General features: G+C 54.0%; 2 protein-coding genes across 3 annotated transcripts in view; both read left to right on the top strand.

The window, feature by feature from the left end:
- Positions 1–4,605: 4,605 nt before the first annotated feature.
- On the top strand, positions 4,606–13,082 carry LOC102064506 (E3 ubiquitin-protein ligase HECTD3). Of its 2 annotated transcripts, XM_074545904.1 has the most exons (22): positions 4,606–5,186; positions 5,265–5,425; positions 5,967–6,059; positions 6,490–6,625; positions 6,991–7,106; positions 7,379–7,492; positions 8,394–8,435; positions 8,564–8,646; positions 8,880–9,045; positions 9,384–9,465; positions 9,723–9,905; positions 9,998–10,047; positions 10,168–10,232; positions 10,474–10,577; positions 10,819–10,938; positions 11,067–11,156; positions 11,249–11,455; positions 11,690–11,819; positions 12,188–12,262; positions 12,511–12,592; positions 12,687–12,758; positions 12,924–13,082. In XM_074545904.1, the coding sequence occupies exons 1-22, from the start codon at positions 4,878–4,880 to the stop codon at positions 12,997–12,999; spliced, it is 2,556 nt and encodes an 851-aa protein (XP_074402005.1). In that variant the 5' UTR covers positions 4,606–4,877; the 3' UTR covers positions 13,000–13,082. The 2 variants fall into 2 exon arrangements, with proteins under 2 accessions (XP_074402005.1, XP_074402006.1); XM_074545905.1 differs by lacking the exon at positions 8,394–8,435 and having other exon boundaries at positions 4,608–5,186.
- Positions 13,083–13,576: 494 nt separating this feature from the next.
- EIF2B3 (eukaryotic translation initiation factor 2B subunit gamma) overlaps positions 13,577–18,470 on the top strand; it is a 94,380-nt gene continuing 89,486 nt past the window's right edge. The window contains exons 1-2 of the mRNA XM_074545906.1: positions 13,577–13,860; positions 17,231–17,370. Of these exons, the coding sequence (XP_074402007.1) occupies positions 13,713–13,860; positions 17,231–17,370 (288 nt within the window). The 5' untranslated portion in view covers positions 13,577–13,712. The remainder of the gene's footprint in view (positions 13,861–17,230; positions 17,371–18,470) is intronic.

Below are 18,470 nucleotides of genomic sequence, written 5' to 3' on the forward strand. Positions count from 1 at the left end.
AGCCCTCCTGCATCAAAAAACTGCTAGGCTTTTGTAATGAGTTTCTTCTCCACATCTTCTTGTAGCTCACAATGCTCACTCCTTCCAGGCTGCTCTTGGCTCAAACAAAAGTGGGGTAAGGAGACAGAGCTGCACAGCAGCTTACAGCACAGGACAGAGATCTGTGAGTGGCTGCTGAGACTAGGGGGTGGCCAAGATGCTCAGTGTGTCCTGACCATACTCTGTTGCCTTGTTCCTATTCTCACATGAGGTCAATGGAAATTAGATCATTCATTTAGGATTAAGAAGAATGGGGCAGACTGGTGGCAGGTGCTGCAGGGGTGCCTTTGGCCACCAGGTGTCATAACAGACCTGCACAGCAGGGCTGTGGGAGATTCCAAAGGGACTCCCATGCTTTTACGTCACACAGAATGTGAGTTCCTGTCATTCCTGGCACCTTTACACAGCAGCGACTGCTGGGGAAGCTGCTTCCTCACAGTGAGTGGAAACTGTCTGCTTCCCTTTAGTTCTGCATCCAGCATGCTGGTGGCCTGGCAGCTGTTCTCCAGGCTCTTTGAGCCTCAGTTTACCCCTGAATGACAGTATTACAGCTACTCTCTTCTAGTTCTCATGATGATCTGCCATCAGGGCCAAATTCATCTTCCAGACTGCAGAGGTTAAAGCAGGCTCTGCTCCCCCCTATCATCCATGGGAAGGGACATGGAGGTTTCAGGTGAATAGGAAAAGCCTTTGCCCTAGAGCAGTATAGAAACCGGATACCAAGAGTTGGAGCTCCTTGAGCAGATGGACACATGCTCTGTGAGTGAGGAGTGGGCAATAAAACCTTCACAACTATTTGGAAGTGTTTGTGGATCTTCCCAGCTCTGGGCAGGGCTGGTCATTGCCTAGCACTGGGAGCTGCTTGATGTTAGTCTGCATTTATACCTCCAGCTCCATCTTCAGCCTGTGTGCTCTGTTGGACCTCCACTACTGTGAGTCACAGAATCACTGGGGCTGCATTGGAGCAGGGCTGATGCTGTGAGTTCAGATCAATCCTGTCTTAATGTTTCATGGCTTTTTCTTCTCTGTAGAAGAAGCCTGTCATCCAGAGATCACTTCCAGTTGTAAATAAAGTCCTTCCCTTCACGAGTTTCTTTTGAAACATGTATTCCCAGAACTGCCAAGGAAGGTTGTTACTAAAAGGGATGTAGGAGCAGGAAGGAGCATGTGCTGCCATCTGCATCGTGGTGAGTGGAGAGAGCACAGGGTGAATTAGGGAAGCTGTTTATGGCAGCCCTTGCCTGCAGCAGGGCCTTCCATGCTCAGCTGGGTGGGTGTGAAGTCCTGTCTGCTGGAGGGAGTCTTCTGTAAATCCTAGAGCTGTTCCAGAATTGATCTCTGTGGCTTTGTGGCTGATTTCAACCAGCAGTGTGAATGGGAACAGGGGCGAACCAGTGCAATACTTTTCCGTGCTGGTGGCTGAGTCACTTCCTAGGGTGTCTGTTTTAAATGGGCATGAGTAAGCTGGTGAAAGGACTTTGATCTGCTGCCCTGCCTTCAGTCAGGAGTGTTGAGGAAGAAGCCTGCAGCAGTGAGCTGGGATTTGAAATAAGCCATCTGAAAAGGGACTGACATTGGGATGGAATTGATACTGCTTTTTTCCAACCTTGTCCTCTTACCTCTACCGGACATCAGCAGGAGGCCACATTATTAACTGAGCAGAATTATAAGCAGCAATAAAATAGACCGCTCTCTTTATTGCTGGGCAGGGGTTGGTTGATAAGTAGTTCAGGGTGGGAGGGATAGGATGGCCCTAGTCTTTGATGGAGGGTGAGCTGATGTCACCTGCTGGAATGGGCAGGTTAGGAGCCAGCTAGGGCTGCTTGGGGTGATCAGTTTTAGGGGAACAAGCACCTCTGGCTCCCCTACCCTTGGAAGCAACTGCAGCTGAAGGAGAGTAGCTGAGGCTATTACAGACATATACCCAGAACACTTCAGGTTTCTCACTGAGATGTGTTTAGACAGCTCTGTTCCCTCTCATTATCCACATACACAGCTCCAGCCTTCCATGATGAAGAGAGGGCTGCTGTGCAAGGCAACACAGAGAGCAGAACCTGGCTGAAGTGGTGGGATCCTTCCCTAGAAGCATTGTGGCACCTCTGTCTTTGGAGATGCTCAAGACTTCTTGTACAGCCCTGGGCACTGTGATCAACCTTCCAGTCTCATCCTGCTGGGTTTAGATCTAGGCCCTCCCTAACCTGAAGCACTTGATGACTATGGAGTTATCAAGTAGTTTTTTCCCACATTTCCTGCATTTCTCTACTCTTCCTTCCAGCAAGGTCTTTTAGCATCTGAGACCTCTTACTTCCTGCCAGTGTGTCCTGCCCAAGGGCTTGCTGGATTCTGGGGAGAGGATCTAGCTGGTGTCAGGGATTTCTGTTTAAAAGATACTTGTAGTAACAGGACTCTGGCCCTAGCAGAAAGGGAATCACCCAGGATGATCTGGATTTAACTCCTACAAGCATACTGAGAAAACCATTTTTTTTACCATATAAACCATTGTTTTACTGTCTGTTTTGTGTTATCACCATACACATGTTGGAGAATTGCAGCAGTTGCCGCTGTGGTGGTATACTGGGGTGAGAGACCTGTGAAAGCCCCTCTAGTAGGGAGAGGAGCCCATTGCAGCAGTGAGTTTGTTTGGTGCATGGTCAGAGGGTCTGGAAAAACATGGCAGCTGTGGAACAATGCCAAGATAACACACTAATTGTGCTGTTGAGTTTGCTGTGCAAAGGTAAGCTGGGAAGAAGGAGCTGGGAGTGACCTGGATGTCCTCTGCGTGATCCTCTCATCTGCAGCGTTTTAAAGCCAATCACAAACTGAATGTCTGCTGTGACAGCCCAGCAGATTGTGGAAGAGGTCAGTCTGGCTCAACTCTGGCCAATCTTGGGGCCCAAAATAGGTGTTAGGTCAGTGCTGGGTCCTGTTTCTTCTCTGATCTCTAAAGCTGTGGGTAGGAACCCTGTTCTGTTGTGTTTGACAAGGCACAAATCAAGTGCCCCTGCCCTGGAGTCCTGCTGCATGTGGCCTGGGGCAAGAGTCCCAATTATCAGGAAGCAGCAGCTGCATGTCCTCGCCCCAAGAACCCGTCTCAAATCAGTGGAGATCGATTTTCAAACCAGTGCCATCCTAAGGAAGGTGCTGGTGTCTCTGTGCTGCTGAGGAGCATCTCCATGTGCCAGAGATGCAGCTCTACAGGGTGAGTAGGGGTGAGCTGGGGGAAGGAGTGATGCCATCATGGCTCTGATGCCATGTAACCACTCGCTCTCTCCTGCCTTCAGCTTGCTGGATTGTGATAGAATAGTGTCAGGTGATCAATAACGCACATGTAGTTAGCTGTTCTTGTTATGCTACTGCTACCCTGGAGTATGACAAACTCTTAGTAGTTTGACAGGTTCTGTCTGTTCCCTGCCTTGTGTAGGATCTAGAATAAAATGAATGAACTAACTGCTCCTGGCCTTCCTGATGATTTCTCAGGTCTGCCTGGGGCTCCTGTGTCCTTCTGTTGGGTTAAATAGTGGATGTGACACTTGGGGACATGGTTTAGTCATAAACATGGCAGTGCTGGGTTAGCAGTTGGACTCTATGAACTTAGAGGTCTTTTCCAGCCTAAATGATTCTGTGATTCTAAGTAGCAATGAAGACTGGTGTTGTGAGAGGCAGCTGGAGGTGAAGCAGAAATTGGCCCTGCCATGTCTTGCACACAAAGTAGTGTCACACAGGTGACTCAGAGTACTAACTGGCTTAACCCTTTACAGCAGCTCTGCAAACCAGTGGTACAGGGTGACTGGCTGCAGAAGGAGGGCCCAGGACCCTCCTGGCTATAGTTACTGCAGGTAAAAGCAAGGCCCAAGTCTGCATTTATTCTGCATCGTGGTTCATGGCAAGGCAGGTGGGCATTGCTGCGGTGAGACACAGTCATGCCTGTTCAACAGGTGACAATGCAGGGATGAACAGCTGCTGGATCTCTCTGCACTGTGCCTTTGCAGAGAGGGATGGAGCTGGACTCTGACCTGCCAGGAGAGCAGGCAGGCACCAGGGAACCTTTGAGCTCTGCCATCTGCTTGTTTCATGATCCTTCAACTCAGCCCTTTGTGCCCAACCTGAAGAAATTAAGGTAGCATGGGGTGGAGCTGAGTTGCTCTCTGCCATCGCCTTGCTGTGGAATGCAACAAGCAGCCATGACACGGGGTGGCACACCCCATGTTCAGGGCAGGGTGGGGGAGGTGGGGTTGGGTGCTTTTGGGTGTAATGGCCTCACTCCTGCTGCCAGGATGCCTCTGCCACCAGGGATAAAGCTGTTCTGGGCAGGGAAGCCTGTCCTCCTCCCCAGCAGTGCTTGGAGCATCTCCACCTGCCCAGGGCAGGGATATAACAGCCAGAAGCTGGCTCTCCCATACCAGAATCCCCACTAACCTCTTTTCCCTATCCAGGCTGGAGATGTAGCCCTGTGCCCTGATGGCACAGGACTCCCTCTCTGCTTGTCGGAACGCAGGCAATGACAGAGATGTTGGAGGCCGGGACAGAGCAGATGCTGAAGTGGGCGTAACAGAGCCACATTTTGGCAAAGGGGGCCCGGAACTGGAGACGGGAGCGCCTGCGGCCCGAGAGTGATGAAGAAGCGCTGGGGCGTGCCCGGGGCACGGGCGGAGCGGCGCCCGCCTGGCGTGGACGCGGCAGCTGCGAAGTGAGCGCTGCCCGAGGCGGGGCGGCGCCGCAGGGAGGCGGGCACGGCGGCCCCGCCGGAGGCGCCCCGGCCCGGCGGGCACTCCCGGGCGGGCACGGTCGGGACAGCCCGGGGCGCAGCGTAGCGGCGCGGAGCCGGTGCCCGGAGCGCGATGAAGGCGGGCGGGGAGGCGCCGCACCAGGTGCTGGGCCGGCTGCGGTTCCTGGTGCAGTGCAGCGAGTGCTTCCGCCGTGCCCGGGCGCTGCCCGCCGCGCTCTGCTACGTGCCGCGGGAGGTGCAGTACAAGATCTGCAAGGACCCCGCGGCCGCCGCCGCCCGCAGCCTGCTCGGCGTGTGGGACAGCCCGGGGCCGGCGCGGGGCGGCAGAGCCGCCATGATCGAGGTGCGGAAGGGCGGCTGCCTGCGCGCCAGCGGTGAGGAGTACTGCAACAGCGCCGGGCTCTGGGTCAAGCTCAGCAAGGTAACGGGGGGGGGGCGCCGGGAACCCGCCGGGCATGCCGGGTCCCCACGGCGGTGACAGGACGGGATGTGCCTTCAGGAGCAGCTGGAGGAGTACGCGAGCACCCGTGGCTTGGCGGAGGGCTGGGTCCTGGCGCAGAGGTTCGGAGAGGGAGGAGATAAATTAGTCCCGGTTGACTCCGTGGAGAGGATCCAGTGTCAGCACCAAACACTGGGCGTTGATTACAAACCTGCTGTCAGGTATGGCCCCGGGCAGGAACTGGGCTCTGGGCGCTGGAAACGCGTGTGACTGTGACCGGTCCCCACAGAGGACATGCAACCCAATCATCCCAAATCCCTTGGGCACAGCCCGCTCACTCCCCCCAGCGCAGGTGGGACCCGTCCCCACCGAGCACCGGCGGGCAGGTGGGTGCTTCTTGTAGATTAATCCTGTTTGCTTGTGGCAGCGCCTGCGCAGAATAAAGATGATACCAGGGGTATTGTCATAATCTTCTGAGTCATTTGAATTTGGGCTGAGCCTAAATGACACAGAGGCTGTGCAGCAATCAGAGAGCTCAAATTTTATTTTCCTGATGGAAGGTCATGTGCAGGGCGGGATTCCCCTGCTCTGTCCCAGACTGTACTCGGGTGCAGGGACACTCACCGTTCCCACAGCTGTTCCTGGGTGTCACCCCCAGTGCCCCACTGCTGCTGACTACACTTCAGGCTAAGGCAGTAATGGACACACTGAGCACTGACACATCTTTTCCATTGTGTGACTCCTCTGCCTCTGCTGCTCCAGCTGGGAACAAGTGGTGGATCTGACGTACTCCATACGCCTTGGAGAGATGCCCAGGCTCATAGAGCAGGATGAGGCTGCTGTGCAGAAGTTTCGGTATGAATGCGTCTCCTAGAGCAGGATTGCAGCATCCTGAGGGGCTGCTGGCCAGGTCCTGGACATGCCTGCAGGGCGAAGACTGGCTTCAGGGTCTGGAGGGGGGAGGATGAGTGCCACGAGATGCCTTTTACATTGGTACCTCAGCACTGCTCAAGTGAAGATGGCCTTTGCTCCATAGACCATTGGAGTGACTGTGTACTGCTATTCCACTGGCTTGGAGTGGCCATTAATACCTGGTGTGCTGATGATGAGATAGAGCCGTGCCATCTGTCTGCTGCAGCACAGTGGCCTGGCACCATGTCAGTTTGGTGGCCGTGAGACCCTGCAGCCAGTCTCAGCTGGGGCTGGGGCTCCTGCACACTGCTGGTGGGCAGGTTTGGGGTGCAGCCTGGTCTTCTCATCCTGTTAACACAGAGACTTCCTGCAGGTCCGTGCCCCCAGGCTGGACCTATGAGCACGACATGGAGCTGGGGCGCTTCCTGTACGATCACAGCGAGAAGAAGCTGCAGAGTGCAGACTGCGTCAAGGAGCACATCAACAGCATCGAGGTCTCCTCACACGCGGTGCGTAGTGGGCTCCTTTGCAGCCTCAAAGCAGCACAAGACACGTGAGCATCAGCACAGATGTGGGTGGAGTGGCCAGCTGTGGCTGTCCCCTCTGCAAGGCAGGGCATGGTTGGGGGGGTTTTGCTGCTCTAGCAAAGCTGTTGGGAGTTGGGCGTTGGGGTGAAAACCCCATTGTGTCTCTGGGGCACTGGGGGTCCACAGCAATACCCAGTTTGCGATGTCAGGGAGCCACCATCCACCCACAGCCTAGCAAAACAAGGGGCTGGCCTGTTACTGACCTCCTTTGGACCCACAGAACACATCTAAGAGGAGGCCATGGCGTGTCCAAGGATGCTCATCTCCCTCCCTCTGCTCACTTGCAGGAGGATTGTACTGCAGCCCATCTGACAGACAACCTGACACACACCTTCTGGGAGAGCAACGGGCCCCCGGGGCAGCACTGGGTGCGGCTCAACATGAAGAAAGGAGCCATTGTCAAGTGAGACCTCGGAGTGTCCCTCCATGCCATCCCTGGCAATGCTGTGCCAGGGAAGGACAGGGTGCAGGGCAAAGCACCATCTTCCTCTTCAACCCAGCTTTCCCCCCTGCTGCACCTGGGGGTGTGGGGTTGAGGTGGGGGACAGCTGCTGCCAAAGGCACCCCAGGAAGCCACAGCCTTGTCCCAGGCCTGGGACAACTCTGGGGGCACCCCTGGATTCAGGCAGCTCATGAGGGGAGGACAATGCTGTTTCTTGCACTTCTCACCCCCAGGAGGCTGTGGCTGATGCTGGATGGGCAGTCCAACTCCCATATACCCAGGCGAGTGGCTGTGTATGGGGGAACACTAAGCAGGCTGCAGCACCTGAGAACAGTCCTAATTAACGAGTGAGTAATGAGTGGGGAACAGCCTGTTCCCAGCTTGTGCCAAACTCCTGAGCTGTCTCTATGTCTTGAGCAGATATTAAGGATGGGGCTGGGGTTGGTTCTGAGTGACTTGCCAGTGACAGTGGCTCTCCGAGGGTTGGAACTCCCTGGGTGCAGGCTACATCTGCTCCCACAAGTGTGGTGGTCCCTTGCTTCCTTGTGCCAGTCAAGTGCCTTAATCTCCTCTCCTGCTCCTCACCCACACTGCAGCAGCTGGTCTGCAGTGTGCTTCCTTCTGCCTGGTGACTTTGGTGGTCTTTCTGCCTCTTCCTCCTCACTTCTGGAGCACACACCACTGCTGCCACCTTCCTGAGCATCTCTGCCATGCTGTAGCCAAGAAGTCCTGGGTGCTTCACCTCTCCATCTTCACCTGGGCCCTGAACACCCTTTTCAAAGCATTCAGGGGCTTACATAGGTGTGCAAAGGTCTCCCTAGACTTCCCTCAAAACGTGCCTGTTTGATGTTCTCTGGCTGAGCAGTGAAATCTGTCTCTGAAGAAGCACCCATGAGACTGCAGAGGTGTCCTTTGCAGTGGCAGGAGCCAACACTTCATTTGAATGCTTGCAGTGTTTTTTCCCCATGGGCTCGCAGGACTTTGATGGGACCTTGACAAGGCATTGAAAATACACTTAGTAAATTGCTCATTTCCACAAATCCCTGTTTCTTTCAAAAACACACCACCCTTGCATGACCAACTCTGCTTGAAGGATGGTTCTGCCCTTGTGAGATGTGCTGGGATCCCCAAGAACAGTGACATGTTCTCAGCCGCCTTGTCTTTCTGTACTGCTTTGAATTTGTGCTCTTTTCTGGCTTTTTGGATGCGGCTTCCACCTCCTCCAGAACGTCTCTGTGCCTCTGACAGCCTCTTCTCTGCTTGGGCACCTCCTGCCACAGCCCTGGTGAGGTGTGGGGGCTTTTGCATGGGTAGAAGCACATCTTTGGCTGGGGAGCCAGAGTGGCCTGTGCCTCGCTGGCCACCTCACCACTGTCTGTGCCTCATGGCTCTGCCATCTCCCTCCATGCCGTGTGCAGGAACAGCTACCAGAACATCTGCATCCTCCGCGACATGAAAACCCACGTGCCCGTGCTGGAGATCCGCTTCCTGGAGTGCCGGGGTGAGCCTGTGCACCCACACTGTGCCTGCCAGCCCTGGCCCTAAACCCGCAGCTAGTCCTGACCCTGCAGCTCTTCCTAGCACACTTGCTGCTTTTTGGGATCCCTTGGTGGGGAGGCTGAGGAATGAGCTTCATATGAGATGCTGCAGGTGCTGGGGGCGCCTCCCCTCTCGCTGCAGCATGGGGGCCATGCTGGCTGCAGCACACGCAGCGTCGCTGTTCTTTCTCGGCAGCCCAAGGGTACAACGTCCGTCTGCAGGGGATTAAGATCGTGTCCTTCTGGGAATGGGACCTGATCCTGAACGCTGGCATGTTCCAGCCAGCCCGGCTGGTTCGCTACCCTCTCCTGGAAAGGGTGGAAGCTGACGTGCTGTACCGGCGAGCTGTGCTCATCCAGAGGTACAGCACAGGGAGGCCACAATTCCTACAGCGATCTCAGTCCCAAAAGGCAAAGTGCCTTGACCTGCAGGGCAGCCCCAGGCTGGGGTCAGCACTGGTCCCACAGAGACCCTCTGCAGTGATTCAGCTGCTGTGTAGAACCTTGGTTGGGCTGCACTTGTTTGCAGCATTTTTTTGGGGGAAATGAAATGAAGTGCTTGGACAGAGGGCGGGTGCTCCCCTGGTGTCTGATGTCTTTCAATGGGCTGGAGAGGACCCATGGGCAGGGGCACAGTGCCCAGGGGTTGTGGTGAATGCTGCTCTCCTGCAGCCTCACACTGCTCCTCTCCTGTCTCCAGGTTTGTCCAGCTCCTGGAAAGTGTCCTGTGTTACCTGATCCCCCTCTCTGAGGACAGCATCGGCACCTTCAATGCACTCAGGGTGAGCGTGTGCCAGGCTTCCCTGGGATGGTGCCAGTAGGGGCATCTCCTCACAAGTTCTGGTTTTCTAGGGGCTGTCGTGTTTCCTCCTTATCCAGTGGGGACAGACCAGCTCAGGGGCTGAGAGCTGCCATGTTTGGCTTTGCCTGAGGGATAGAGAAGCATCCCCTGTGACACCAGGGCTGACTTGAGGAGTGGAGAAGACAGCAGGTGGTGGCAGGATCAGACCACTAATCATCCCTGCTTGTCCTTTGCTAGAGCATGAAGCCATTCCTGCTGCTGTCCAAGCAGAGTGAAGCCCTCATTGCCCACTGCCTGCAGTCCTCAGAGAGCTCTGCTCCTGACTGCCTGCCAAAGCTCTACATCAACCGGCTCCTGGCCCGCGAGCACCGTGCCAACCCCGCGCTGGACCCCAGCTGCAGGAACGCCGTCTTCACCCAGGTACGGCACCACCGTGCCCTGGGCCAGGTACCTGTCACTTCAGCAGGTGTCTTGCCCCCATCTCATCCCCTTTCTGCTCTACTACTCTCCAGCTGTATGAAGGCCTCAGCTCTTCCAAGAATAATCAGCCTCTGGACTACAGGTAGGTGTTCAGTGTCATATTTGTGGGGTGTCACTTCCCCCGAGCAGGGTGCAAGGAGATTCCAGGTGCTGCTGGTATGCCCAGAGGAAGAATGTGCATGGGGCTGTTGCTTCCCCACAGGTGGCCCCTGACCTACAGCCAGTGGTGGGAGTGTGATTTCGTCACTGAGGGCGTCATTGACAGTGGTGAGAGCTCTCCCCTGGTGTCTCATGTGTTGGGGTGCAGCTCAGTGGGTGCCTGCACTGTCCCAGCTGCTTTGGGAACAGCAGCCCCCTGCTCTGCAAACATGAGATCATTCCTGTATCTCCCCTACCCCACCAGTGCTGCTGCTGCTGCCCCAAGGCGGGGAGCAGCTTGGCCAGATACTGTGGCTCAGTGTCTGGCCTAGGTGTGTCAGGCACTGACCATCCTCTGCCCTCCCTGCAGGTGGTGGCTTTCGGGACAGCCTGACAGATGTGTCAGAGGAACTGTGTCCCAGCTCCAGCGATGTCCCGGTGCCCCTGCCGTTCTTTGTGCGCACCTCCAACCAGGTTTGGCATCCCACAGTCTGTCTGTCCTGGCCAGGGGAGTCAGTCAGCAGGGCCTGGGGTGCCAGCCCTGCCTTAATGCTTGCAGGACTGTTGGCTGGGGGAGCTGTGCTTGTACCTGGGAGATCTCCTGGAGGGGTGTAAAGGGCAGGAGAGGCAGGTGGAGGGGTGAATGTGGGGGAGGCTGCAGGAGAGACCATGCTGGGCTTGTCACATCTCTGTGTCCTAAGAGCGTCTCACACAGGCTAACAGCAGCAGTGACACCAGGGACAGGTATGTCCCCAACCCCTCCTGCAAGGACTTCCCCAAGTATGAGTGGATCGGGCAGCTGATGGGAGCAGCCCTGAGGAGTAAGGAGTTTCTGGTGAGCACAGCAGAGCCTTCCTGGCCATTGAGGGGGCTTGGCAGGGCCCCCCCTGTCTTGGGCAGAGGGGTTGCCCATGAGTGAGGGAGAGGCAGGAGGAGAATGCTTGTGTCCACTCCTTTTGGCAGATCCTGTCTTTGCCAGCGCTGGTGTGGAAGCAGCTGGCAGGGGAAGAGGTCAGCTGGAGCAGGGACTTTGCCACTGTGGACTCAGAGCTGGTGAGCAGGGCCGGGTGCTGGCAGGGCAGCGCTGTGCTCTCTTATGGCTGCTCTGGCTCCACTGTGGTGGCTGTTGCTCATTTGGATTGCAGGTGAAGCTGCTGGAGGTGCTGGAGAGGGTGGACAAGGAAGGCTTTGAGTTCATGTTTGGCAGAGAGCTGACCTACACGACGGTGCTGAGTGACCAGCGCGTGGTGGAGCTGATCCCCAACGGCAGCAACACCGCTGTGCGCTACGAGGACCGCAGGGAGTTCATCCGCCTGGTGCAAAAGGCTCGGCTGGAGGAGAGCAAGGAGCAGGTGACACTGTCCCCCAGGGCTCACAGGGGACCCTGCTCCTGTGGCAAGATGTCCTGGTACTTGTGGGACTGCCAGCTCCAGCTGGGTGCTTTCTTTGTGCATCTCATGCCCAGGATGTCTGTGTGCCCTGGGGAGTCCCTTCTGGGGTCCTGTGGTTGCTCTCCCCAGAGCTCTAGGTGGCTGCCTGGGGCTCAGACCCACTGTGGTGACATGGAGCCCATCCTGTGTCCCCAGATTGCAGCCATACGTGCTGGGCTGCTCCGTGTGGTGCCCCAGCCCGTGCTGGACCTGCTCACGTGGCAGCAGATAGAGAGGAGGATCTGTGGGGACCCGGAGATCACAGTGGCTGAGCTGCGCAAGTTCAGTAAGTCACAGGCCCAGAGCTGCTCCCTGCCCTCCACAAGGGCAGGGGATCCCCTTGATAATGCTTGTCTTGCACATGCATCCTGGTCATGGGGTGCCTGAGAGCCTTGGGGAGGATTAGTTGGAGGGTCCCTGGATACTTCAGGTTTAGCAGCAAACCCCGCTCTGGTCCTTAGCTGCTATGGGCAGAATTGAGTGGCCACTCTGCAAACTAGGACCTCTGTTTCTCTACCCACCATGACACAAGGTGCTGGTCCCACTCAGGGGTGCCAGGGGCTCTCATAGGCTTGCTGAGAAGCAGAGGGTCTCCTCCTTTCCTTTGCTTTGCTGGCAGTTTCTAATTAATTCATTGCACATTCTTTGTTGCAGTCAAGTTTGAGGACTTCCCCCCTGATGATACCCGTATCAAGTATTTCTTCGAGGCACTCAACAACTTCACCAGTGGTGAGTGACCCCAAACCTTTACCTGCTCTTCATGTGCAGTAGGATGGGGTAGGGTAGGGGGTTCCCCTTGCCCTGTGCCCCAGGGGTGCTCACCAGGTGCTTCCCTGGGAAGCAGTTGGGGTCATACCTGTTCCTGGGGTTCCGAGAGGATCCCTTAGCTTTGCCCCGTGCTCCTGGGGTGATTCTGCAAGGCAGATCTTGCTGGGACAGATCTGTCCCTGAGGCCTGTGCTCTGTCCTTCCCCTCAGAGGATCTCAGCCATTTCCTCAAGTTTGCCACTGGCCGGAGCCGCCTCCCAGTTCAGATCAACATCTACCCGGAAAGGTCGAAGTGAGTCCGTCCTGCCTGGGGTCCCTGTGCCGTGCTGGGGTCCCCACATGATGTCAGGTTGCTGTGCTGGGATCTGATTCTCCTTTCTCCCAAGCTCGGAAGCGTGGGACGTGATGCCACAGTCCTCCACATGCTCCTGCAGCTTCTTCTTGCCCAACTATTCCACGTGAGTTGAGCTGGGGATAGGGATGCTCCCCGCTCCCTGGAGCTGGTGTTGGGGTACCCATCAAGACTCCCCAGGCCTTCCCCTGGGGGATGTCCAGGCAGGCAGGAGGGAAGCCTGAGGTTTTCTGTGGCCATCATAGCTGTGATCTGGCGTTCCCTCTACCAGGGCCAAGATCTGCGAGGAGATGCTGCGCTACGCCGTGTACAACTGCATGTCCATCGACACCGACAAGGATGAATGAGACCCCCGTGTGCCCACGCCGTGGGAGCCTCAGGGACACTGGATTCAATAAAACAGCAGGCCCAGATCCTGCTGTTCTGCCCCTGTTTGTGTCTGTGCTTCTCTAGGTCTGGGACTGCAGCTGGAAGGGCCAGCATGGCGCTGGACGCTGGGTGCTGCCCGCACAGGCTCCTGCGGGGTGGGGAGCGTGGGGACAGGGAGTGCTGTGAGTCCTGCCCCTTCTCTGGACATGGTGTGGGAGGCACAGCTGCAAACTGACACCAGTGTCCCCGCTATACCCCACACACAGAGCCCCCAGTGTCCCCGCTACACCCCACACACAGAGCCCCCAGTGTCCCCGGTACACCCCACAGTGTCCCCCGTTGCCCCCCGCAGTTCTCCCCGCGGCCGCCTGGGGGCGCTGTTCCGCCGAGCGCCCCTCGCCGCTGGGCAAGGATCCATGACTCGGCGCTCGGCAGCGCGGGGTCCCTTCGCTCGGTGTTCCTCTCGCCGTCCTGGCTGGGTGGAGGCCGCCGGCAGCCCACCGGGGGTGGCGGATCGATTCCATCGGCGCTCGCCCGCGATCGACGCTCTCGGCTGTCCGCGCGCAGGCGCAGCCCGGCCGCGCCGCCATTGCTGCGCTGTCAGTGCCGGGAGCGGTCGCGGGGAGCGGAGCCGGGACCCGGCCTCGTCCCGCCTGTCCCGGTGAGGCCCTGCCTCTCACTCCGCCACACGATGGAGTTCCAGGCCGTGGTGATGGCGGCCGGAGGCGGCTCCCGCATGACGGACCTGACCTCCAGCATCCCGAAGCCGCTGCTCCCGGTGGGGAACCGGCCCCTGCTCTGGTACCCGCTGAACCTGCTGGAGCGCGCCGGCTTCGAAGGTGAGGCCCGGCGGGCGCTGGGCGTGCCGACCTGGGCACTGCGGGCTCTCCCCGGGCACCGCCGCCGCTCCTGTCCGCTCCAATGCCGTGTCGCAGGTGCCCTGTTGGACGGGGCAGGTGCTGTAGCACATGTCCCCTCTGCGCTGGAGCTGTGCTGTTGGCCCGTGTCACATCCCTTCGTGCCCTCTCGGCTGCGCTCCCTGTGCCTGCGCCCCTCTTCTCACCGAGAAAGGAGGTTGTAGAGTGGGGTGTGTTGGTCTGTTCTCCCAGGTGACGAGTGGCAGGAGGAGAGGAAATGGTCTCAAGTTGCACCAGGGGAGGTTTAGATTGGATATTATGAAAATGTTTTTCACTGAAGGGATTTTAAAGCATTGGAAGGGATTGCCCGGAGTAGTGGTAGTGTCACCATCCCTGGAAGTGTTCAGAAACCATGAGTGTATGACACTTGAGGACGTGGTTTAATGGTGACCGTGGTGGTGGTGCTGGTTGGTTGGACTTGATGATCTTCAAGCTCTTTTCCGACATTGCAGCGATTCTGTGATTCGAGGCCTTTCCCAGCTCTGATGTCATTCCCTGGGTCGCTAACCTTGAGTCTCCCGTGTTCCTTTCTCAGTCATTAATGGCAGCAGGGTGAGGAGTGCCATCTCCCGGGGATGCCTGCTGGTTTGTTGTTTCAGCCTGGCCCAGGCTCAGGGTTGCTGGCTCTGTCTGAGGCGCTCAGGCCGTGTGGCCACAGCAGCGTGGGGACAGTGGCACACTCGTGATGCTCCCCTGTGGGCTTTGTTTACACTGGGACTAAAGTGCTGTTTAGTACCTGGTGAGCTTCAGTATCTTCTGAGGTTAGGCTTTTATTCACCTTTTGAGTGCTGAACAGATCTTTCTGTGTTGTCCCCCCATCTTCTTCTAGAGCTTCTTCCTGACACCTTTCAAGCATCCAGGTTTTTTATGTTTGTCTTTTGTGTTTCTTCTTCTCTGTTTTGTCTCTCTGATTATCCTGCACTTCATCCTGAGTCTGTGGCTTTCTCCCTGACTGCTTCTCTATTCTATGGAGATGTAAAGATCAGCTCATGATTATCCATGTTAGCTTCTTACTATTTCAGTGGGAAGGAACAAAACTAAGAACAGACTTTGCCTTTATTCTGTTTCATTAGAAAAACCTAAAGAATTTCTGTTCTTTGGATTTGTTTTTTGTTTGTTGAAATCTGCATTCTGAATGTCTCCCTTCTTTGCCTGTTCTCCTGTCTCTTTTATTTTTTTTTCCAATACTTTTATCCTGCAAGGGAAATTTAGATAGCTAAAATCTTCTGTGTAATCAGTATTGTGCTTTGTCTGGCTCTTATTCAGGAATAACCATTTCCACTTGATGCTCTTGACCACTAGCACTCGGTGCTGCCCCTCTACCCAGCCCTGCTGAGGCACATCTGGAGTGCTGTGTCAGTCCTGGGCTCCTCAGGACAGGAAATATGGAGCTCCTGGAGCAGGTCCAGGAGAGGGCAACAAAGATGATGAAGGGACTGGGGATCTCCCTTATGAGAAAATGCTGAGGGAATTGGGCCTGTTCAGAGGTGAAAAAAGAAGACTGAGAAGGGACCTAATCAATATCTGTCACTATCTGAGGGGAGGTGCCAGAGGACAGACCAGGCTCTGCTCAGTGGTGCCAAGCAATGGTACAAGAGGAAACAGGCAGAAACTGATTCCCAGGAGGTTTGGCCTGAACATGGGAAAGAACTTCTTTAATGTGCAGGTGCCTGAGCACTGGACAGGCTGTCAGAGGGGGTGTGGGATCTCCCTCACTGGGGGTATCCCAGAGCCATCTGGACACAATCCTGTGCAATGTGATTTGAGATGACCCTGCTTGAGCAGGGAGGTTGGCTCAGATGACCCAGCATGGTCCCTTCCACCCTGAACCCTGCTGTGACCCTGTGACAGTGCTGCAGTCAGATCTTTCTCCTTTCTCACATGCAGTGCTTCAGCTCATCTGTCCCCAGTGAAAGTGTGGACATGCAGGGTTGTATTCAGCAAATGCATTCAGCTTCAGTAAGGAAACTGCCACCTTCCTGCTCCTTCTGTGCTTCACTCTGTGACCAAGCTGTCCACCCCTGCATTAAATGATCCAGTGGCATCAGTTCTCTCCCTTAAGGATTAGTTCCTCATACTTGCTGTGGAAGTAAGTAGGTGTTCCATGGGTGACTCACTGTGTCTCTTTTGTCCTAATTGCAAGTGCTTCATCTCTCCTAATATTTAGCAGGCCTTTGCCCAGCTCACCAGGTTTATGCTGAACTGTGTGAGCTTACAACTTGCACCTGATACCAGTACTCTCTTCATCAGTTAATTCTTAACCTAATTCAAGGTGTGCTTTCAGTCCTTTCCTCTAGGTTCTTCAGCCTTTTTTAAATTCACACTGACATCCAGTATGGGAGTGGAAGAACAGCCATGTCTCTGGCACCAAAATGCCACACAAGTCCCATGTTTACAGTTCCTTTCTCTTTTTCTTTTAATAGATTCAAGATGAGTTGAGTTTTGATTGATGCAGATTTATTCCTGTGTTTTCATCTTGCCTTTTCTATTATTATCATTCTTATTTATTATTTCCCATAATTCTCTGTTAAAATTCCATGTGGAATACAATGTTATAGTGTTGAGGTGTTTTGAGGGGATATTTTAACTGGAAAATTTGATTGTTGCTTTTCCTTCCCATTCTTAAGACTGAGGAAAAAGGTTTCTTGTCATCTTGTTTCCTCAGTCTTTTCTTTGCAGAGCTTCTGTTCTCACATTCTTCATTTTGGAAAATATGCTTTCATGCCAGTGTTGATTTCCTTCAAATATGCATTTATCCTTTTTCTTTTGTAGATGGAATGAATTTGTTGCTCATATATTACTCCACTTTCTTGCCAAGCTGATGCTGAGAAATAGTTTAACCATTGTATTGTAATAGTGTGGTTGGTGTTGTCCACAGAGGATTACACAGGATTGGGGCAGCAAAAGACAAAGCTCCAAAGTGTTGGTGACATGAACACGGGGTCTCATTGGTCTCTTTGAGGACATATGGTTTGAAGTTGCTGGTTAATGATACAAGAAGTGTCTGTTCTGTCTTGCTAGCTCATGCCACACATGCATGTGTCCCTTTCAGTAACAACCTCCCCCCAGCCAAGCAGGGCAGATTGTTTTCACAGTCATTAGAGTTTAATTCTTTTCTTGAAAAGTTACTGTTGCCAAAAGAGCTTGCCTGGGTGGAGAACCCAGTTATGTTGCTCAAGCCTTTTGACAGTTCCATCAGCCTTTCTAAATAAAAAAGTGGGTGTATCCTATTTGTGATTAATATTATTTAGATTTTTTCTGCTTTGTCTCATCTCACTCTTCTTTGTCCTAGAGGTCATTGTGATTACAAGGAAGGAAATCCAGAAGATGCTAAACCTGGACACAAAAATGAAGCTTGATTTTGTGTGCATCAGTGACAACATGGACATGGGTACAGCAGATTCACTGAGGCATATTCACCAGAAAATTAAGGTATTACTGTCTTTTATTGAACTTAAATGGAAGTTATTTGTTTGTAATTTTTTTCATTATATTGTAAGGGGTGTCCTATGTAGTGATACTGTGCATAACTGAATTTCCTGGTCTTCAAAAGAGCTGAATTTTGTAAAGGTCACCTCACAAGGGAACGCACACAAAGACTCTGAATGACTGGAATTGAGAGCTGGGAAGGCTGGAGCCTGTTCAGGCTGGGCTCTGGCTGCTTCTTGGTCACTGTTAGCTTTCTGGCAAGGAATTAAAAGGTTGTATTTGTTTCTATGATTTTTGATACAGAGTGTGATAGTTCTTGTCTGTCTACCTAGTGCTTGGGGGCGTAGCTGTGCGCAAATGTTCTTTGCTGCCTAAGGCAGTGCAGTGATGCTCCAGAGAGTTTGTGTTCACTGCTGGTCATGACACAGGCGTGCCTGCACTCTTGGGTCAGTGACTCGTGCTGGGCTTCAGTTTTCTGCTTTTCCTCTGCTTTTGTTCCCTTGGTCTTACAGTAAGCTCTTCAGTAAACAGTGCCCAGATGTGATAAAGGGCTGCTGTTCGAATAAAACCAGCAGTTTATAGAATTTTAATTTCCAGCTGCATAATTAAAACACTCCCATGTAAGGCAGAAACGCTGCTCGGAGCTCTTGCTGTGATCTGGGACGGAATTTTGTTTTTGTTGTTGTCATACACTTAATCATAGGATTTGTTCCCTGTCTGTTTAGGCCATCTTAGCCAAATTGCCTGTTTAAATAAATGTTGCAACAGAACATCAATGAGTGCTTAAGTCCTGAGGTTTCTTTTTGAAGCTCTTTTTGAAGCTAATAAAGTGCAGTGTTACAGGCTATATACTCCCAAGAGAATTCATTTGAGGCAAGGTGAAACTTCAAGGCAAATAGGGATGTGTAGATGGCACAAGGAGACAGATCTGGCAAGGGATTAATGCACAGACTAGTATTTAGAGGGTGAAGAGAATATATAACTAAGAAAATCAAAATTAACAAAATCACTTTAACTGAACTGAATGTTTCTGTCATGTACAGAATCACATTTTGTCATAACTCAGTTTGGCAGTATTTTTTAAACACCTGCATGCAACAAGG

This window comes from Zonotrichia albicollis, chromosome 8 (assembly GCF_047830755.1).
Source record: "Zonotrichia albicollis isolate bZonAlb1 chromosome 8, bZonAlb1.hap1, whole genome shotgun sequence".
NCBI lineage: Eukaryota > Metazoa > Chordata > Aves > Passeriformes > Passerellidae > Zonotrichia > Zonotrichia albicollis.